We start from the raw sequence: 18,414 nt of genomic DNA, 5'->3' as shown, positions 1-18,414 counted from the left end.
AAACAGCCTTATGCAACACTTTTCTGTTCACATTTATTCAATGCGTGTGGATATTTTCAGAAAAGCAGTTTTACTCCTATGTCAAGTTTCTTCTTGAAAAACATATATAACATGGTTTCGGTTACAATACTAAAAGATTTAGAATGAGGACTTTCCTAATCACAAATACCTTTTCTAAATACATTGTACTCCTAGGCAATTGTAACAACTTCTAAAAATATGCAGTATCTTCCGATATTTTATATTATTAAGATCATATATGTACAATTCTGAATTAAGAGATGGTTTAATAGTAGATTTTAAAGTAAGGAGTCTGTGTCAGCGGGTTCTGCATGCCAGTCCTGCTTGGCACAGTCAATTAATCTTTCCTTTAGTAGCTTTAAAAATAACTACTCCCTATTGTATCCACACATGCATGGCGAAAACCGTAAGTGAACGATAGTTGCATAATATCCGGAGCCCAGTTTGTACGTCTTCTATGGCACGTTTGTTTCAACATAAGACAGCATTGTTTTTGGTTCCTATATGATGCCATGACAACTGTTCTTAACCTGGGCCTGGATTTTCGAAGTTCTCTTAGCGTTAAGATAGTCATATATTAGTATTAAGGCATGGCACTTACGACTATCTTCGCGCTAAGGGATCTTCGAAAATATAGGCCTGTATCTGTGTCAAATATCTTGAATGCTTAACGAATATTTATATCATATTTCTGAAAACGACTTTTTATGAGCTTTCCTCGCGTGTTGTGCTAAATTAGTGCATGATCATGTCCATATAAGTTTAAGTGTCATTATACTACCTGGATACTTTTATGTCTCTTATCTATACTGTTATATATTCATATCTCAACTCTTGAAAATTGCCCACTATTTCTAAAACCAGTATTTGTCAGTATGTATTTCCAAGCCCCATTTATGGCAATATCCGTAGAAAAAAATGGTGTTGTTTTTGCAGCTTAACAGGTGTATCCGCAACTAACACGAGATGATCTGATATATTATACATGTCTGATGTAAATATCCCAGCATCAAAAGCTTCACTCACAGATTCAGACAGTTCATTGATGAACATGGAAAACTGCAAGGGAATAGGTGCACATCCTTGTCTAACCCCTGCAGAAGAATTGAAATAATTCGATAGTTTTGTCACTTCAATTACAGCTGCAGATTTCATTTTGTCGTACAGAGATTAGAGAACCTTAAATGTATTTCAATGTATATCATTTCTCAGAAAAAAAGACACGAATACATTTTCATTTCCTACCAGTTGAAAACCCTTTTTAAAATCAGCATGTGCGCAATACTGTGTTTCTTTGCTGTAAGCATTTGAGTAAATGGTTGAAGAATAAATATGTCATTAATTATCGAGTGTTTTTTCCTAACCTTTACACCAGTAAAACCAATACTTTTAACATATTCATCGATTCTGTTATTAATTAGGGTTACAAAGAGTTTGCTCACACTATTAGGCAAAGAAACCTCTGTAATTGCAGGTTCATTACTATTTCTTTTCTTAGATACTTGAATAACTATTTATATTTCCCCTTCGAAAGTAATATTGCAAGATATGGTGTAATGAAATTCTTCACATTCTTAAGAAACGGTGTGTCTGATACTTTCTTTAGAGTATCACACATAAAATCTCTTACATAAACTGATCCTGAGAGAACACTGTAGACTCTTTAACGTTAGCAGGGATGCTAACTAGCGGAAGATTGTTCTTACGAGAATATGCTTCTGATCGGTCAAGAGTATCCTCATTTTCTCGTATTCGCGCATTCTGATGCCAATTCAGTTTCTTCCACACTCCTAATGATAAAAATAGGCTACAGATTGACAACAACTGAAGGTAGATCACCAAACTTGGGGCCATTGGGATTTGCTGGGTGGTGCGTTGACAGCAAAATCGGCCATCTTGTTACAAGAAATTCTAGCATGGCAAGCAATAACAGTGGTCATTTGGCCTGTAGCAAGATCATTATATAAATCAAATATTTCGATTTAAAGTGGGTGTTTAAAAGATAGTTTTTAACAGTACGAAAGCACGAAGGTTAATCTGAAAAAATTGCACAAATGTTTACATTCAAGGTGTTTATATGTGGCCAAGTCATCCTTTTAATCATTGTTAGTTTCATGGTTTATTGTTAGTTTCAATTTTCAGTACTTGTATATAGTTAATATACAGTGTATAGGTGCCATCGTTTAGGTGTACAAATAAAATATAACAAACCCTCTCAGTTATATATATCCATGCACCCACAATCACTCAAATTACCAATAGCCACTCTACTGGGTCAGGCCAGGTTCTGACCCTTCGCTTACACTCTGCACATGCGTCTTTCGTCCTTCTGCCCCAGTTTCTCTGGTCAGCTGTCCACCTATTGTCTGCTAAGTTTTAAAGGTTTATGTCACACATAGTTTGTTGGCAGTCAACACAGATCATTTAAAGAGGAGGATCAGATCAATATTTTGGATGTTTTCTGGAACATTTCTGGGATTTAGTGAGGAGTATATTTATCAGGTTAGTACATGTATTGTATATGTATTTATGGTATTGTATATAGTGTACTCCTTACAGAAGTGTTATATTAATGCATCCGTGTATAACTAAGTGTATTTATTGTTCTCCAACTATCAACACAGTCGGTTGGGTGTGTAATTTAAGTGAAATTTATCTAAATTTCGTCATTGAATATCAATTACCTATTTATATTAAATATGACATATGCAGTTGGTCTCTACCAGTCTAAATATATGGTGTGAATGTATAATCGTGTGTATGTGATATAAAATGGTGAGTTAGATGTAGGTATGTTTTCAGGGTGACCTCAACCGTTCATTTTAACTGGAATAAATGGCTGTCAACTGTAACCACCAGTAGCGCTGTGTTGTGTGCACCCCTCCACCAACATTATCCCCCCACTAGTCTGTCGTACAGACCCTGAAGTATATATATCCAAGAAAGCCCACGCAGGTCTAGAAAATGTGGCAAGTCTAGATTTCCATAGCTTCAGGAAATTCCAAGACATTATCGCTCTGCAGATTTGTTTAGTCTCTGAAAATGAAGAATGTCTCAGAGCTCCATTATATTATTTGTTTTCAATATGAACGTTTTAAAATATGTTCATTTCAGAGACTGGGTGTTAGTCTCTCCCCCTACCCGCTACTGCATATAATAGGAATTTCTATATATTTAAGAGCTGTTAATATGATGGCTGTTTCTGCGTGTAGAGAATTGAGTTGCCATCTGGTAATCGAGAAGATATCGCTCTTGGCCCCCTTTCACAAAAGTCTAGTAAGCCTAAGGTCTGGTAACGTTTCTCGTAGCATTCCTACTTCCTATGTTACAGTATAGGCGGTACGAATGCTACGAGAAACGTTACGAGATCTCAGGCTTACGAGAGCTTTGTGAAACGGGCCCCGGAACCAATGACAGTTTTATACATTGCATGCGTATGAACCAGTAAAGAAACCATTTTAGTTTAGAAACCATTCGGCACAAGCGTTTAACCAGGCCTTTAACTACTACTATTATTTATTATTATTGAGTCTCAAAATATCATAATTGTGTCTAGAGGTCCAGAGGACTGAACCCGCGAATATCTGGGTTAGGTCTTCAGTGATCCATGCTTTTCGGGATCTAACGGGATCAGGTTGTCCCGTGAAAATGCGGGTCTTCAGTGACCCGTGCTTTTCGTGAGAGGCGACTAACGGCATCAGGTGGTCCCGTGAAAATGCGGGTTAGAATTGGTCTTCAGTCATCCATGCTTTTCGTGAGAGGCGACATACGGGATCAGGTTGTCCCGTGAAAATGCGGGTTAGAATTGGTCTTCAGTAACCTATGCTTGTAAATGGCGACTTACAAACTCGATGACTTGGCTGACACAAGTTACCGTTTCCCCACTGCGTATATCTGTGCGCGTGTTGTTGATCACCGGATTGTCTAGTCCAGACACGATTACATAATTTACAGACCGCCGGCATATAGCTGGGATATTGCAGAGCTTGACTTTAAACAATAATAATTAACAACCTGTTTAACGCTTGTGACTATTTTAACCACTTGTGTTGTTATTTATCCAGCTGACCCCCACGACCATGGCCAGTCAGTGCTGTTACCTCCTAGTCCTCCTTTTCTGCATTACTAATTAGTGCTTAATTACCAATTACTGCTAATTACCTATCAGTAATACAGCTCCGCCCAGATTTACTTCAGGCTTGAATCCATCCTTTGTCAACACAGACCAGCACCAATTAACAATTTCCAATTGATGTATGTTTTATCATTCATGACACATTGTTAGTCCAGTTATATAGACAGCCAACTGGGGATCTCCATATCCCAGACCACCAGCCCTGGAATAAATTCCTGAGAACATTCACAAGAGTTCGACTTGCATCTACCATATAGGAACACCTCTGTTACATTTGTTACCTCATCACTGTTAGTAGTTTTTCACACGCACAGTACTGTACCTAATTGCCAGCACTCTTGTAGCACTCATGTGACAGAGTCAGATATCAAATGGGGGAACAACGTAAATGGACCTCACACATTCTACCTTTCTATATTATCACTTTCACGAATCATAAGAGAACGAATTATAAGAGAACAAACCAAACTGGGATTCGAACCCAGAATCGCCTGGTCCTGATATGCTTATGATTTTCAATGCTGCTCAACGAATATCGGCATAAAAGAAAGGAAATTCTTTGCTTGCGACCATTTGTGCACAACGAACCATTGAAATTCTTTCATGAATAACGCGTACAAACCGACGCTTGGAGCTTACATATTTACATTACTTGTTTCTAGGAAAGTATAATGCAACTTTTTGGCGATTCTCGTACCGCGGCAAGTATAAACATGCGCTTGACCCGGCAATGTGGAAGCGTGAGTACTGCTTAGTGATATCTTTTTTGTAAAATAGTTTTGAAATTTTAGCGAATAAGTTATATTTATTGATAAAGATACTCCCATTGTCACTTCTGTCAGACAAATGTCACGACAAACGCCAGTGGTTCCGAGAGGAACGATAACCATGTGTGTTGTTATTGTCCTATTTTCGATCAGCTTACCGTCGTGATGTTAACAGTTATTTCGCATGCGTCCCACGCTTGTGGTAAACGGACACTTACTTCTGAATATATATAGGTTCCAAGTAATCATTCTGTACTTTATATGGCATATTCATGAGTAATTTGACTTTCATCCAAGGCGAATGTTAATCACAGAACATGAACTAATGCATTAAAGTTTAAATAAAAAAATCCTTGTCTTATTTTCATAAATGCCGCATACACAGATGCTGAGTCGAAATCCTGAAATACTCAGGAACAGAATACTGTGTTATGCAAATTAGATTCTTGTGATCAAAGACTTTGTGTTCACGTAAAATCTCAGGAGAGCTGATGTTTGAATTGAAACATACTTAACATTTATGATAAGGAATTTGCGTTAATTAGACATGGTCGATCAAGATGGACATTATGAATGTTCCCTAAATGGACATTATGAATGTCCCAAGTCTGTCAATAGCTAGGGTACTTTAGACCTTATAAACATACAAACATCCAGTAATCAAGATTCAGCAGTTGACCATGTTATCTTTCATTATAAATTTTGTACACATATACTGGTGTGTGTATGTGTGTACATGCATGCGTGTATCATCTTTTTTTTTTGTACAAGAAAAAATCAAAATATTGTGCTTAAAATTATGGGATGGGGTGGAGTATTGATTTTATACATGACATGCAGGGGTGTTCCCAGTTAGCATTCAGACAATGGCCCAATGTTGTACATGCTTCTCCATACAAATCATCACCACTCACTTTGCCATAATTTATGAAAGGTCCTTTAATCTGAGTCCATGATTTTGTTATGTTTCAGGTGTGAAACCTTCTCCACAATAACTGATGGCAGATCGTTTAAATTGTCAGTGAAATGTGACAGATATCCCATCAACATCGTGAGATGAATTGCTATTAAAAAATCTGATTTACTAAACCCAAAAAGTGTATCCAGAAGACTTGACCAGACAAACATGGCATCAGGGAGAGTAGATTTGGATTCCAATGAGTTGTGTTTAATTGACTCTGGAGTACATGACATCCGAGATGTACCCCTTCGTCCCCATCTCCTGGTGCTGAACTTACACAGTAATTACATCCAACAGATCCACAATCTGTCCCAGCTGCAGCAACTGAGACATCTGGACTTGTCGTCCAATCAGATCACCAGGATTGAGGGTTTAGAAGGCCTTGTGTCCCTCAGGACGCTCAACCTCTCCTGCAACCTTATCGCAGAAGTCAGTGGATTATCTAACCTTAGGTAGGATACATTATTTTTGTACATTTATGGATGTATTCTTTTGCCTTCATGAGGTTGTTAATGTTAATACTTGTTAGGACTCTTAGAAAAAGTTTGCTACGCATTTTTAGACAATACGCATGAGTGTGCAGAAAAAGCCTCTGGCCCGTTAGCCTGTGTCTAGTAGAAATCCTGTAAATCACCACAGGCACTGTGGTCAGACTGGCAAGTGAATTTTCTGATGGTCATTTTGTAAATATATTACACTTTCAGACTTGTTAAATATGTATGCACTTCAAAACCATGGAAGGTCTTATACAAATGTTTATCACATGTGCAGCTTAAAGGTCACATGCAACCAAAAAAATCAAACATACATAAAACGCAGTTTTCACTTGTTCATGATATATATAATGCATTATATTTTTCCATGTTCAACACCCACTTGTTTTATAATTTCAGTTTATTCTTTATACTCAATGAAGTGAATAGGATCACATTTAGACAGTGGTAAAAGATATCATGTACATGTAGTATATTTGGGATTATTCTTTTCGGGAAAAGTACATTTTTTTTAGTTTCCTGGGTTGAATCTCATCAGGGAGTCAAAACCACATTCCATGAGCGAGGCACCTACAGTGTTTGCCCTGATGCAGACAACCTGCATAGCTGACGCACAAATCATCTCAAATATAGAGTGATTTCTAAAACTTGAGTCATTGTTGATGCTACTGGGTCCAATGTAATGATAATATAAGCTGTTGTTTAAACATACTTAGTTTATTGTTATCCAGGTAGCTGCTAATTGGTGATTAAATCCCTGAACTGCTTTACCTTGTTTTTTATTGTTAGTAAACAATCATAGATGTCCGTCAATGAACTCATAGAAGATTTCAAAGGCAGTTAATTTAATGACTTTGATGAGAGTGCTTTCCATCCCATGAGCACTCTGCTGACAGACACACACCTGCATATCATGTATCAGACATGATAAAGTTATATATAAATGTATCAAATTTCAGTTAAATATGTCAGTGTCAGTCAATGCTCAAAGTACAATGAAAAATATAATGTTTGTGAGTCTTTTATAAAATGTGTTTGCATAGACGTATAAGACTACAAAAAAAATCAACAGTCCAGTTACTATCACTACCGTCCATGTTGAAATAAGTCATTGCTCGAGCAAGTACTCTACTCCTTCATCTTCAAAAAGAAATATTTTCCCCTTCATGCCTCATCCAAAAAATGAATACATGTCAGTTATATGATCGACTATATAATAAACACTGTAGATTTGCACATGGACACTATGAGAAAAGTTTTGCAATTTAATCATTTCTTAAACCAAAATATTTTGGGCATTGCTTCAATGAATATATTTTACTGTCACTGAAAAACAATGTGCACCAATGTACATTTACATCCTCTAAAAAGCTGACAAATTTTGTCAAATGATGAAAAGTCAATTGAGTGTCTATTATGTAATAAAGAACATCTTGAAATGCATTTATCTTGTTTTCTCTCATGAATAAATTTAGCGGATCTTTTTCAATACAACTTATATGTATTGTTGTATTTCACTGCATACTGAGGAGGTACTAGTAGCTTTTTATACAGGATTTGAATAGCACTCAACTATCCGGGTTATGCTGAGCAAAATGCGAGTGACCAATCGAATAACAGTTTAACAAATGTTACTTTGTTGCCTTAATGGGAATTTTGGTCTTGTTATCATTCGTTATATTGTCATCCATTGGTTCTTTTCAAATATTTATTGAAATGGTTAACGTATACAGACACTTTATATGTGGAAAATACTGGTCCAGGAACTCCTTTCCTTTGTCATGTTGCTGAAAATATGGTTAAGCAACAGGAATGAGGAAAGAGTTTATTAACTTTTTGTACCCATCGAAAGCAAAAGACAGTCCAGCAAAGACTTGACATTTCTGATACAGCTTATGTTCCATGACAGACCGTTTGGCCAAAAGTGTGTGGCATTGTTCAGAATAGCCTGATAAAGGTGCTCAAGAAGCAGACAGGATTGAAAAATGAAATTTATCAGTAACAGGTTTGATGAATTACTAGTCTTTATGTGTTAAATATGATCTATTTCTATATTATGATATTGCATTTGTATTGTTTCATGTGATGAAACAGGAATTTGGTAGGATATGGTACAAGCTGTTTGGTAATAACCAACACTTCAGTAACCCATGCTTGTCGTAGGAGGCAACTCATGGCTCTCTGACTTCTTTGACACTTGTTTGACATTACTCCTTGTAGTCACAACCTTTTTCAATCTTTTACACCCACCTTTTCTTGGGTATTTCCAGATCCCTTCAGTTCACCTGGTGAAGGGATCTAGAATGACCATATAGGAATCTGGCATGAAGGGATCTGGAATGACCCCGAAAGGTTGTGTGTAAAAAGATTAAAGAAGGTTTATCCATAACAGATCTTGGTCAACTGGAACAACATCTAATTTGCAGCTGACCCGTGAAGGTCCGGGTAGAGTAGTCCTTCAGGAACCCATGCTTGCCATAAAAGGTGACTATGCTTGTTGTAAGAGGAGACTAACGGGATCTGGTGGTCAGGATCGCTGACTTGGCTGACACATGTCATCGGTTCCCTGTTGTGTAGATCGATGCTCATGCTATTGATGACTGGAGTGTTTGGTCAAGACTTACTTATTTACGGACCACCACCATATAGCTAGGATATTGCTGAGTGCGGCATAAATCTAAAACTCACTCACTCATTCACTCACCCCCTTTTCTGAATTTTTAAGATTGAGTGAAAATTGTTTTAAACAACATCCTGTGACAAATGAAAGAGGTAACCATTTTGTTACTCCTGAATATAAAAGATGAAATTTGTTCACTTTTATGCAGGTCTCTTGTCAAAATAAACTTGAGCTACAACCAGATTGGGAATGTCGAAGGATTCAGCCAACTCTCTGGCCCCCAGTATAAGCTGTCCCACATTGAACTCCATGGAAACAAACTGCGGTCCCTGCCACATGTAACACAGGCTCTGATCGGCTGCTTCAATCTTCGACACCTGGTGTTGTATCAGGATGGCTCAGGCAATCCAGTGTGCCATCAGCCAGGTAAGGATGGGTTCATGCCTTAGATGTCATGTAGTTCACCTTATGTTTTAGACATACTGAAATGTATAACAGTGCAGAAAGTGAAACCAAATTGACACAGGCACTCTTGTCAACTTATTTTGTTTATTTGATGAAGTTTGAAAATAAATAGATAATTTGTGTGTAGCTTAGTAAATTAAAACTTGGACAGGTGGTGATAAATTTACAAGAAACAGATTCCCTTGTCAGACGGGGTTCAGCACATTTTATTGCATTTACAGGGGGCATGGATGTTATGTGCTTTGCTCAAGATTTCTTCAGTCTGTGCATTACAGAAAGAACATATTGTTTCAGTATTGATTTTGAAGTTTTCTATGGGGGTTGCTTTGAAGACAGTTATATCCAGTTAGGAATCAGTTAGTCAACCAATCAGATTCAAGTATCCTACAATGTCAAGCTAGAATATATATTTATCATTATGAAAGCTTATGGAATGCTTGTCATCAAAAGTTAAAGATTCATTTGTTTGAGGAAAGTAGTTTTTGAGTTTTGTGCTTTGTGGTCAGGCTATCCATCAAAGGTGTTCAGTGCACTTCCTCAGGTGAAATGTCTGGATGGCAAGGACAGGCTTGGACAGCCGGCAGACGTGACCGAGGTCCTCAACGATATCCCAGGTAACCATAACATATTACACAGTAGGTGAAATATAAACCATCTCAATACTGTTTCATGTTATCAGACCCGTGAAGGTCCCGGGGTAGAATAGGCCTTCAGCAACCCATGCTTGCCATAAAAGGTGACTATGCTTGTCGTAAGAGGCGACTAACGGGATCGGGTGGTCAGACTAGCTGACTTGGTTGACACATGTCATCGGTTCCCCATTGCGCAGATCGATGCTCATGTTATTGATCACTGGATTGTCTGGTCCAGACTCGATTATTTACAGACCGTCGCCATATAGCTGGAATATTGCTAAGTGCGACGTAAAACTAAACTCACTCACTCACTCATGTTATCATTTATTGACAATTGATTGGTTGTTGTTTAATGCCACTCTCAGAAGTATTTTAGCTTTATGGCAGCATTCTATAAATAATCAAGTCAGGAACAGACAATCCAGTGATCAACAGCATGAGCATTGATCTCCGCAGTTGGAATGTGATGACATTTTTCAACAAAGTCAGCAGTCATCCTTTTTGTCACCTCTTACTATTGTTAATTATTTAAGCTAACAAATATGTACTTGGAATGGTAATTTCTAGTGGTATGATGATATGTCTGTATAGGACTGTCTTGTGGTAAGAGGCTTATGATTGTATACATCAGTTTACAACTCTTGTATCCTACTGTGGATAATCATGGAACCTTTTCAAGAACCTGTTTATGAAGATTCCTGGGGCCCGTTTTATAAAACTCCTGTAAGCCTAAGGTCTCGTAACTTTTCTTGTAGCATTTGTACCTGGCATACTGTAACATAGGAGGTGCAAAGGCTACAAGAAAAGTTACGAGACCTTAGGCTTACGAGAGTTTTGTGAAACGGGGCCCTGGTTGGATATAAAAACCTGAATCTACACAGTGCCTCCAAGATTACATGTTTCTCACCAACAATATACCATCTTTGCTATGTGAAATTTAAAACAACAGCAGAGGGATGTGTTTCAGCAACAAATTGGAGAGAAAATGAACTAGAAGCACTGCATCATAGAATCACGGTCACGGTGTGAAGTGTCCAGGTTTAATATTGTTTCAGCTTAGAAACTGTGTAGAACAGGACCCAGGATCGGTGTGTTGTATGACTGCCAGCTTGAACATTCTGTGCTAAAAATTATTTTGTCTGTGAGCCCAAACAAGGCTGTAAGCATAACATTTATGGGCTCATTAGCCTTGTTATCAGACTAGCTAATGTTGCTGGAATGAACAGTCTAAGATTGCAGACTGAGGTACTCTTATTTTATATTGATTAGAACCCATGAAGGTCCGTGTTTGAATATTGGCCTCCTGTAACCCATGTTTGTTGTAAGAGACAATTAACAGGATCGGGTGGCTCACTGACTCGGCTGACATCAGTTCCCATTTATGTAGATTGATGATCATGCTGTTAATCACTGGATTGTATGTTTAGACTTTACTATTTACAGACTGCTGCCTTACAACTGTAATAATGTTGAGTGCAGAGTAAAACTTAACTCACTCACCCACTCATTATATTGTCCAGTATCTGGTATGATGGTTATGACAACGACTGTATGCTGTAATATATTTCCATGCATAATAACACAATGATGGAAATGTAATCACAAAACAAATGATGCAATTTGTTATGAACTGAGATTAGCCATTATCTGCTGAATCTGACATTCACATTGATCCTAAGATTCTTAGCATGTGGTTTTATCATGTATGTCATGCAGTTCCTTGATGGTTTCAGGTTTAGAGGACTACATGGAGTATCTGATTTCTTCAAGCAGTTCTGTAAGTGGCTTAATGTACTCTGTTTCTGAATACTTTTACTGATAACCAAAGATTAAACATATCAAGGTGGAGCTTAAGGTCCAGTCTGCCATGTGATCTGTACAGAGTTGTCTCCCTTGGTACCATCTCAAACCTGTGATTGTGGGTATGAATCCTTGTCTTCTTTATCAGCTGTAGATGACTTTTATCAGTTTCACAAAAGTTGTAAACATCTGTGACTTGCATCTTTTCCTGGTTTTCTCTCATACTAAGCTGACGTCATGAGATGACTAGATGATGTGTTTAAAGTGGCATAAAATACATCACTCACACAGTGTTCAGAAATAGCCTCTGACACTCTGACAATCCTGTCAGATTTCAGATAGAAGTCACCAACCTGCCCGCACCAGTGTCTCATTGAATATTTCACAACGACTTTGTCTGAAGTTTTATTAGTGGCATCCGACCCTTGTTTGTTGCTTTTAAATCTTATGTTTGTTATTATATAATTTCAGTGCCAATTATAGGAAATGTTAAATCTGAAATGTTTACAAGAAAGACTCCCTTGTCTGACTGGCTTCAGCACAATGTTTAATTTTATCCTATGGGTCCTGTGAATTTTCAGTGGGTCACACAGACCTCTGAAAATTCACAGAACCAATGTCCTGTTACTGTGAAACACCATTCATGAACACTGGTCACTTACAAAGTATACTACCCATCAAAAGGTTAATCAAGTATTAATTTCTCCACTAACTTGGGGGAACCATCAGCACCTTAGTCAGATGAACTGCAGGAGAATCATGCATCAGATTGCTGAAAAGCATGTACAAATATCATGCATGTGAACAGCTGGTGAGGTTTTACTTAAAATTTACCAATTTTCACTGATTTTCATTATTTACTGAACTCTTGACAATAATAATTTCAAAGTTACAAATTTGTGTTGCAATGCATTGATAAATGTGTAAATAATACCTTTAAACAGTATGGAATATTTTGCAGTTGCCTGAAGTAGGTGGCTACATTTACACTAGTGAGTCTAAACATTTGATGGGTAGTATATATTAAGGTGATATGATATGACTGGATGATGTGTATATATAAAGTGGACAAACATATGTATGATGGTATTATTGAAATAGGTTAAAGGAAACTTAAAGGCACAATTTCACCTATTTTCGACAATATTTTGGCCTCTGTTTTATATATTTGGGCCTGTGCACTCACTTTGGGTGCAGTAATACAAGACTTATTATCCTTTATAACTTGTCTGAAACTGATATTTGAAACCTTAAAGCGAACATCTTTCTAGCACAGAACACTTGCCGTGTATGGAATGTTAACAATTGCTCTCAAAAGTGTGCACACAGGGTTGTCAGTGTTTGCCGAACAGGTTTCAGTCACAAGTTGCACATATGTTTATGTGCCAGACATTTAATTAGTGTCATTTTGTCTAGGGTGGAGTTCTTTCTCCAAAGGAGTGATGGATATACACAAAGAGCTCTTAATGGGGTTCGCTTGAAATTTTGTTCGGCCAGTAGATTACATGGTTGTCGATTTAATGCACTGTTGCATTAATTCACTTATTAATTTTAATCCAAATATGTAATTATTTCATCTAATAAATTATGTGGTAGCTTCCAAGGGCTGATAGTTACTATTAGAGTGAAATTTTGTTATTTATTTTTAGAGAAGTGTAGTGTGAAACAGTGCCTTTAAAATTTTCAGGAGGAACTGGCACATGTTACTATGGGAACAGTACTTGTTGCATGTCATTGCATGTGTCATGCATGGTTTTGATTGGCCGATAGAACTTGGGATCCACGGACTCCCACTTACTTATTTCAAGGGTCACTACACGAATTACGAGTGTCCTGTAAAGTAATGAAATGATGTAGAAGACTGTACTGGAATAATTATTGATTACTTTAATTACTTTATATTTATATTGTTTGTTTCAAAATTTGAACTGAGAATATTATTTTGTGTCCTACGCAATGCAATGTATTTATTTTTCTGCATCCATTCTATACATTTGGGTGTATCGGACTGACACTTCTGCATCACGTTAAACCTGATTATTATATCCGAGAGACATCACAGGAGACACTGACTGCTTTAGGTGATGGGGTAGCCTAGTGGTTAAAGTGTTTGCTCATCACATCAAAGATCCGGGTTCCATTCCCCACATGGGTACAATGTGTGAAGTGCATTTCTGGTGTCCACTGCTGTGATATTGCAGGAATATTGCTAAAAGCACCGTAAAGGCCAACTCGCTCGCTCACTCACTCACTCACTCACTCACTCACTCACTCACTCACTCACTCACTCACTCCACTGAGTAACACCTTTTCAGTGTTTCATGTTTTCATGAAATTCAAGTTTCCCTGTACTTATAGTGTCTTGAGTATATTAGCATTTATATCTCAGTTTTACTGCAGTTCTGAAAAAAACGTAGTTCATTGTTCATATTTAGATTGATGATTTTTCTTCTAATTTACCAATTTTGAAATGAATCTATAAATTCTGTATTTCATCTGTATTCAAAGAATCACACCTCTCTGATATCTATGTTCTTTTAATATCTTTCACCTCGCATATATCGTATAGTATCAACCTTTCTTCCAGGAGTCACAATGTTTGTATACAACCATTAATATTTCTCTGGGGTGTTCTAGGATCCACAACTGGCGGACGTTATCACTCCTAAAATTGACCAGGCTCTCGCTGTATTTAGACAGCGCCACCTAGTGTCGGGAGAGATTAGCACAACTGTCTCTTCAACTGACATAGAACAGAGCCCTGTGGGTGTCAAGGTTTGTACCAGTCTTTTAATTGAATAATTGGCATCGTCTTGGCAGGTAATGTAACATTGCTGTCAAGATGTTCGTATGGAGTGTATGGGAAGTGATTAAAGGGAGAATACTCTTGAGAGCTTTAAAAACAGAGACAAGTGTGTATGTAGAGTGGCTGTTTGTATTATAATACTGAGATTGTGGAACTATTTTATGAGAACACCAGGTGTTATATGTCAACACATATGTTCATTGTAACACTGGGTGGTACGTTGCCTACTCCTGTGTAACACTAGGTGGTGTTAAGCCTGGTGCAATGTAACAGCGAGTATGATATCAAACGTAGCAAAACACCTGGCAGTATGTGTCTGAGTGCAATATAACACAAGGTGGTATTTGTCATTAGTGCATTAAATACCAGGTGGTATGTGTCTGAGTGCAATATAACACAAGGTGGTATTTGTCCTTAGTACATTAAATACCAGGTGGTATGTGTCTGAGTGCAATATAACACAAGGTGGCATTTGTCCTTAGTGCATTAAACACCAGGCAGTATGTGTCTGAGTGCAGTATAATAAAAGGTGGTATTGTCCTTAGTGCATTAAATACCAGATGGTATGTGTCTGAGTGCAATATAATACAAGGTGGTATTTGTCCTTAGTACATTAAATACCAGATTGTATGTGTATGAGTGCAATATATCAGCAGGTGGTATGTGTCTGATTGCAATATATCATCAAGTGGTACATATCAAGTGCAATAGCACACCAAGTAGTATGTTTCTGAGTGGAATATAACACCAGGTGTTATTTGTTAGTGCAGTGTAACACCAGGTGGTGTGTTCTGACTGCAATACAGAACCAGGTGGTTTGTTCAGGTGCAACATAACACCAGGTGGTATGTGTCTGAGTGAAATATAGCCCCAGGTGGTATGTGTCTCGGTGCACTATAACACCATGTGGTCTGTATGCAGTATAACACCAGGTGGCATGTGTGTCAAAGTGAAATACAGAACCAGTTGATGTGTCCAAGTGCAGCAAAAAAACAGAAAGTATGTGTATGTTTGGAGTGAAACACCAGGTGGTATGTGTCCAGGTGTAATACAGCAGGTAGTTTGTGTCCTCAGTGCAATATAGCCCCAGGTGGTATATACCCCTAATTCAATATAACCCCAGGTGGTATGTGTCTGCAATTAAACTCCAGGGATATATGTCCTTAGTTCAATATAAAACGTGGTAAAATGTGCCTCAGGGCAATTTAACACCTGGTGTTATATGTCCAAGTGGAGTGTAACACCAGGTGGTATCTGTCCAGTAAATACCGCAACATATTATTTCACTGCTGGTGACATGTCCTTTTATGATGCACAGGATGGAATTCGGGACCAGGAATCTCGACTTCAGCAACTGGAAGGACAACTGGCTCAGCTCTTGAACAAACAACAGGTCAGGAAGTTCTTGTGTTTTTTGTTGTTCCATGATTTTTTTCAGCCCACACTCTGTGCAGTTTAGAAAATCACATTGTTTACATATATAGTTATAAAAGTTCATAGATATAAATATGCAATGCCATGAAGAAAAAGGTCAAATGTAACATTATGTTCAGGATTACACCTCCTCAAAAGAGCAGTGGTGGCTGTATGGGTTGGATTGCTGATTTTGTGTGCTGATGATATGGAGCCTAAATGGTGTAGGTTCGAATCCCGGATGAAACTCAACCCAACAAAAGTGCTAGAATTTGTACTTGAGTGTGATTAAGTGTGATCCTTATTATAACATGTGTTAAGTGCTGTCATCAGTGGATCTCATCACCTAGTCATTACTATTGGTTCATAGGACAGCTAAGTGGTCAAAAGATATCGTCATGTCAAGGATCAGATTTATTTCCCCACATGTGCTGCCAATTTCTCTCGTTCCTTCATCATGATATTGCCAGACTCATTTCATTTATAACATAACTGGACAATACATTATTAACATCAATTCGTTTTTTATCCACTTAATCCACAATTCTTAGTCATTTGTTGAAACTGTGGGGCAAAAATCAGATGTGGAGACCGTCTTTCCACAAAGTGATGGTAATGGTTAGGGGATCATATCTCCCAATTTTTAATGTAGAATTATCACTGCTATGATAGCTATGTGGAATCTGGTGCCAGCCAATATATATCCCAGATGTGCCTGAAGTTTGTTCTATTTTTGGAGATCTGGCACCTGTCAAACCATTGATCATCTGCACATACAGTCAAATCTCATTAATCCGACGTCTGTTTATCTGACAATCATTTGGTAACAAATTTAATAAACATAATTTAGTGTCATTTATTTAGTCTGACATCCTTTTTAATCCAACAATTTGCTGTGGAACAGATGATGTTGGATTGATTAGACTTGAATGTAGAATGTACAACTAAAACATACAGGCTTAATACCAGGTCATGGATGGTAATAATCATGATTTTTGGCAACTGCTGTTCTTGGACACGTCTGTTTCAGAATCACCATCAGGATTTAGGGTTATTTATCTCTACTGCTCAAGAATGTAGGATCTATTCCCGTGGTTATTACCATTGCACATTTCCCACCCATATTGCCATCAACATTTTATGCACCAGAAACCTTTTACATGGGTGAAAACTCAATGGCAGTAGCTCACACTGCCCAGAAGCCACAAGAGTTGTACTTAAAACATCCCTTCCATTCAGGAACCTTTTTGAGGTCTTCTTTCGCTTGTCAGTCAGTTTTTCAACACAGATTTTCTTACAAATTGGTTATAATCAATTGGCAGCCTAACACTGAGGACGACTTGTATCTTTCATTCTCATTATTATGTTAGATCAAGTTGAGTAGCCAATCACATTTAAGGTTGAGAAGACTACATAGTGAGTAGTACAGTCTTGTGCTCTGGACAAACACATTAACAGATACTGATGATGGCATAAATTGAAACATTTTATCATTCATTATGAGTGAGTGAAAGAGTGAGGTTACTTTTACGTCACACTCAAGAATATTCCAGTGTTATGGCAGCAGTCTAAATAATCAAGCCTGAACTAAATATTTCACTGATCAACAGCATGATCTACGTAGCCGGGATACAATGACATGTGTCAACCAAGCCAGCGAGCCTGACCACCCAATCCTGTTAGTCGCTTCTTACGACAAGCATGGGCTGCTGAAGATAAATTCTAACCCAGATCTTCTTCATGGGTCCATTTAATATGAAAGCATTCAGTTGGTGAGTGAGTATGGTCCAGCAATATCAAGGCGGGTGACACCAGAAATAACCTTCACACGTGGTACCAATGTGGGGAATAATACCCATGTCTTTAGCGTGATAAATGAATGCTTCTATTAGACTTCCCACCCCTCCATATTATGAAAGGATAGGTCCAAAATTATAACTTTTTATTTTCTAGCTCATGGTTAAGTGAAGTCATTTCTTCATGTTGGCAAACTGAAAATTAAATCTCATTAAGACCGAAATGCAAGAACAATCCATGTTGGTTATCTGCCTCAACACCAGTAGATGTGAAAACGTAAACAGTGATGAACATTAGGTAAAATGATGCAAGAAAACATGTTTTGTGCTGGTCATGTGGTGCATATGATTAGAAAAACATTACCAAATGATTCCACATTATAAACATTATCACTAGGAATGTCTTTGCTAAAGTATGGAAATGTTCTTTGAACACTAAGAAAATTAGCTTTATATGTGCCAGCCCAGCCTCTAGGGAATTACCTGTCTGTTATATTTTTT

General features: G+C 37.7%; 1 protein-coding gene across 1 annotated transcript in view; it reads left to right on the top strand.

Annotated features, from left to right (window-relative positions):
* The first annotated feature begins 4,993 nt into the window (after positions 1–4,993).
* LOC137257987 (leucine-rich repeat and coiled-coil domain-containing protein 1-like) overlaps positions 4,994–18,414 on the top strand; it is a 489,406-nt gene continuing 475,985 nt past the window's right edge. Inside the window, exons 1-7 of the mRNA XM_067795512.1 lie at positions 4,994–5,125; positions 5,896–6,336; positions 9,207–9,424; positions 9,970–10,077; positions 11,832–11,875; positions 14,536–14,673; positions 16,023–16,097. Coding sequence (XP_067651613.1) covers positions 6,050–6,336; positions 9,207–9,424; positions 9,970–10,077; positions 11,832–11,875; positions 14,536–14,673; positions 16,023–16,097 — 870 coding nt within the window. The 5' untranslated portion in view covers positions 4,994–5,125; positions 5,896–6,049. The remainder of the gene's footprint in view (positions 5,126–5,895; positions 6,337–9,206; positions 9,425–9,969; positions 10,078–11,831; positions 11,876–14,535; positions 14,674–16,022; positions 16,098–18,414) is intronic.

Source organism: Haliotis asinina, chromosome 12 (genome assembly GCF_037392515.1).
Source record: "Haliotis asinina isolate JCU_RB_2024 chromosome 12, JCU_Hal_asi_v2, whole genome shotgun sequence".
In the NCBI taxonomy this organism is placed as follows: Eukaryota; Metazoa; Mollusca; class Gastropoda; order Lepetellida; family Haliotidae; genus Haliotis; species Haliotis asinina.
The sequence above is the reverse complement of the archived record's forward strand: the minus strand, read 5'-3'. Positions and strand labels throughout refer to the sequence as shown.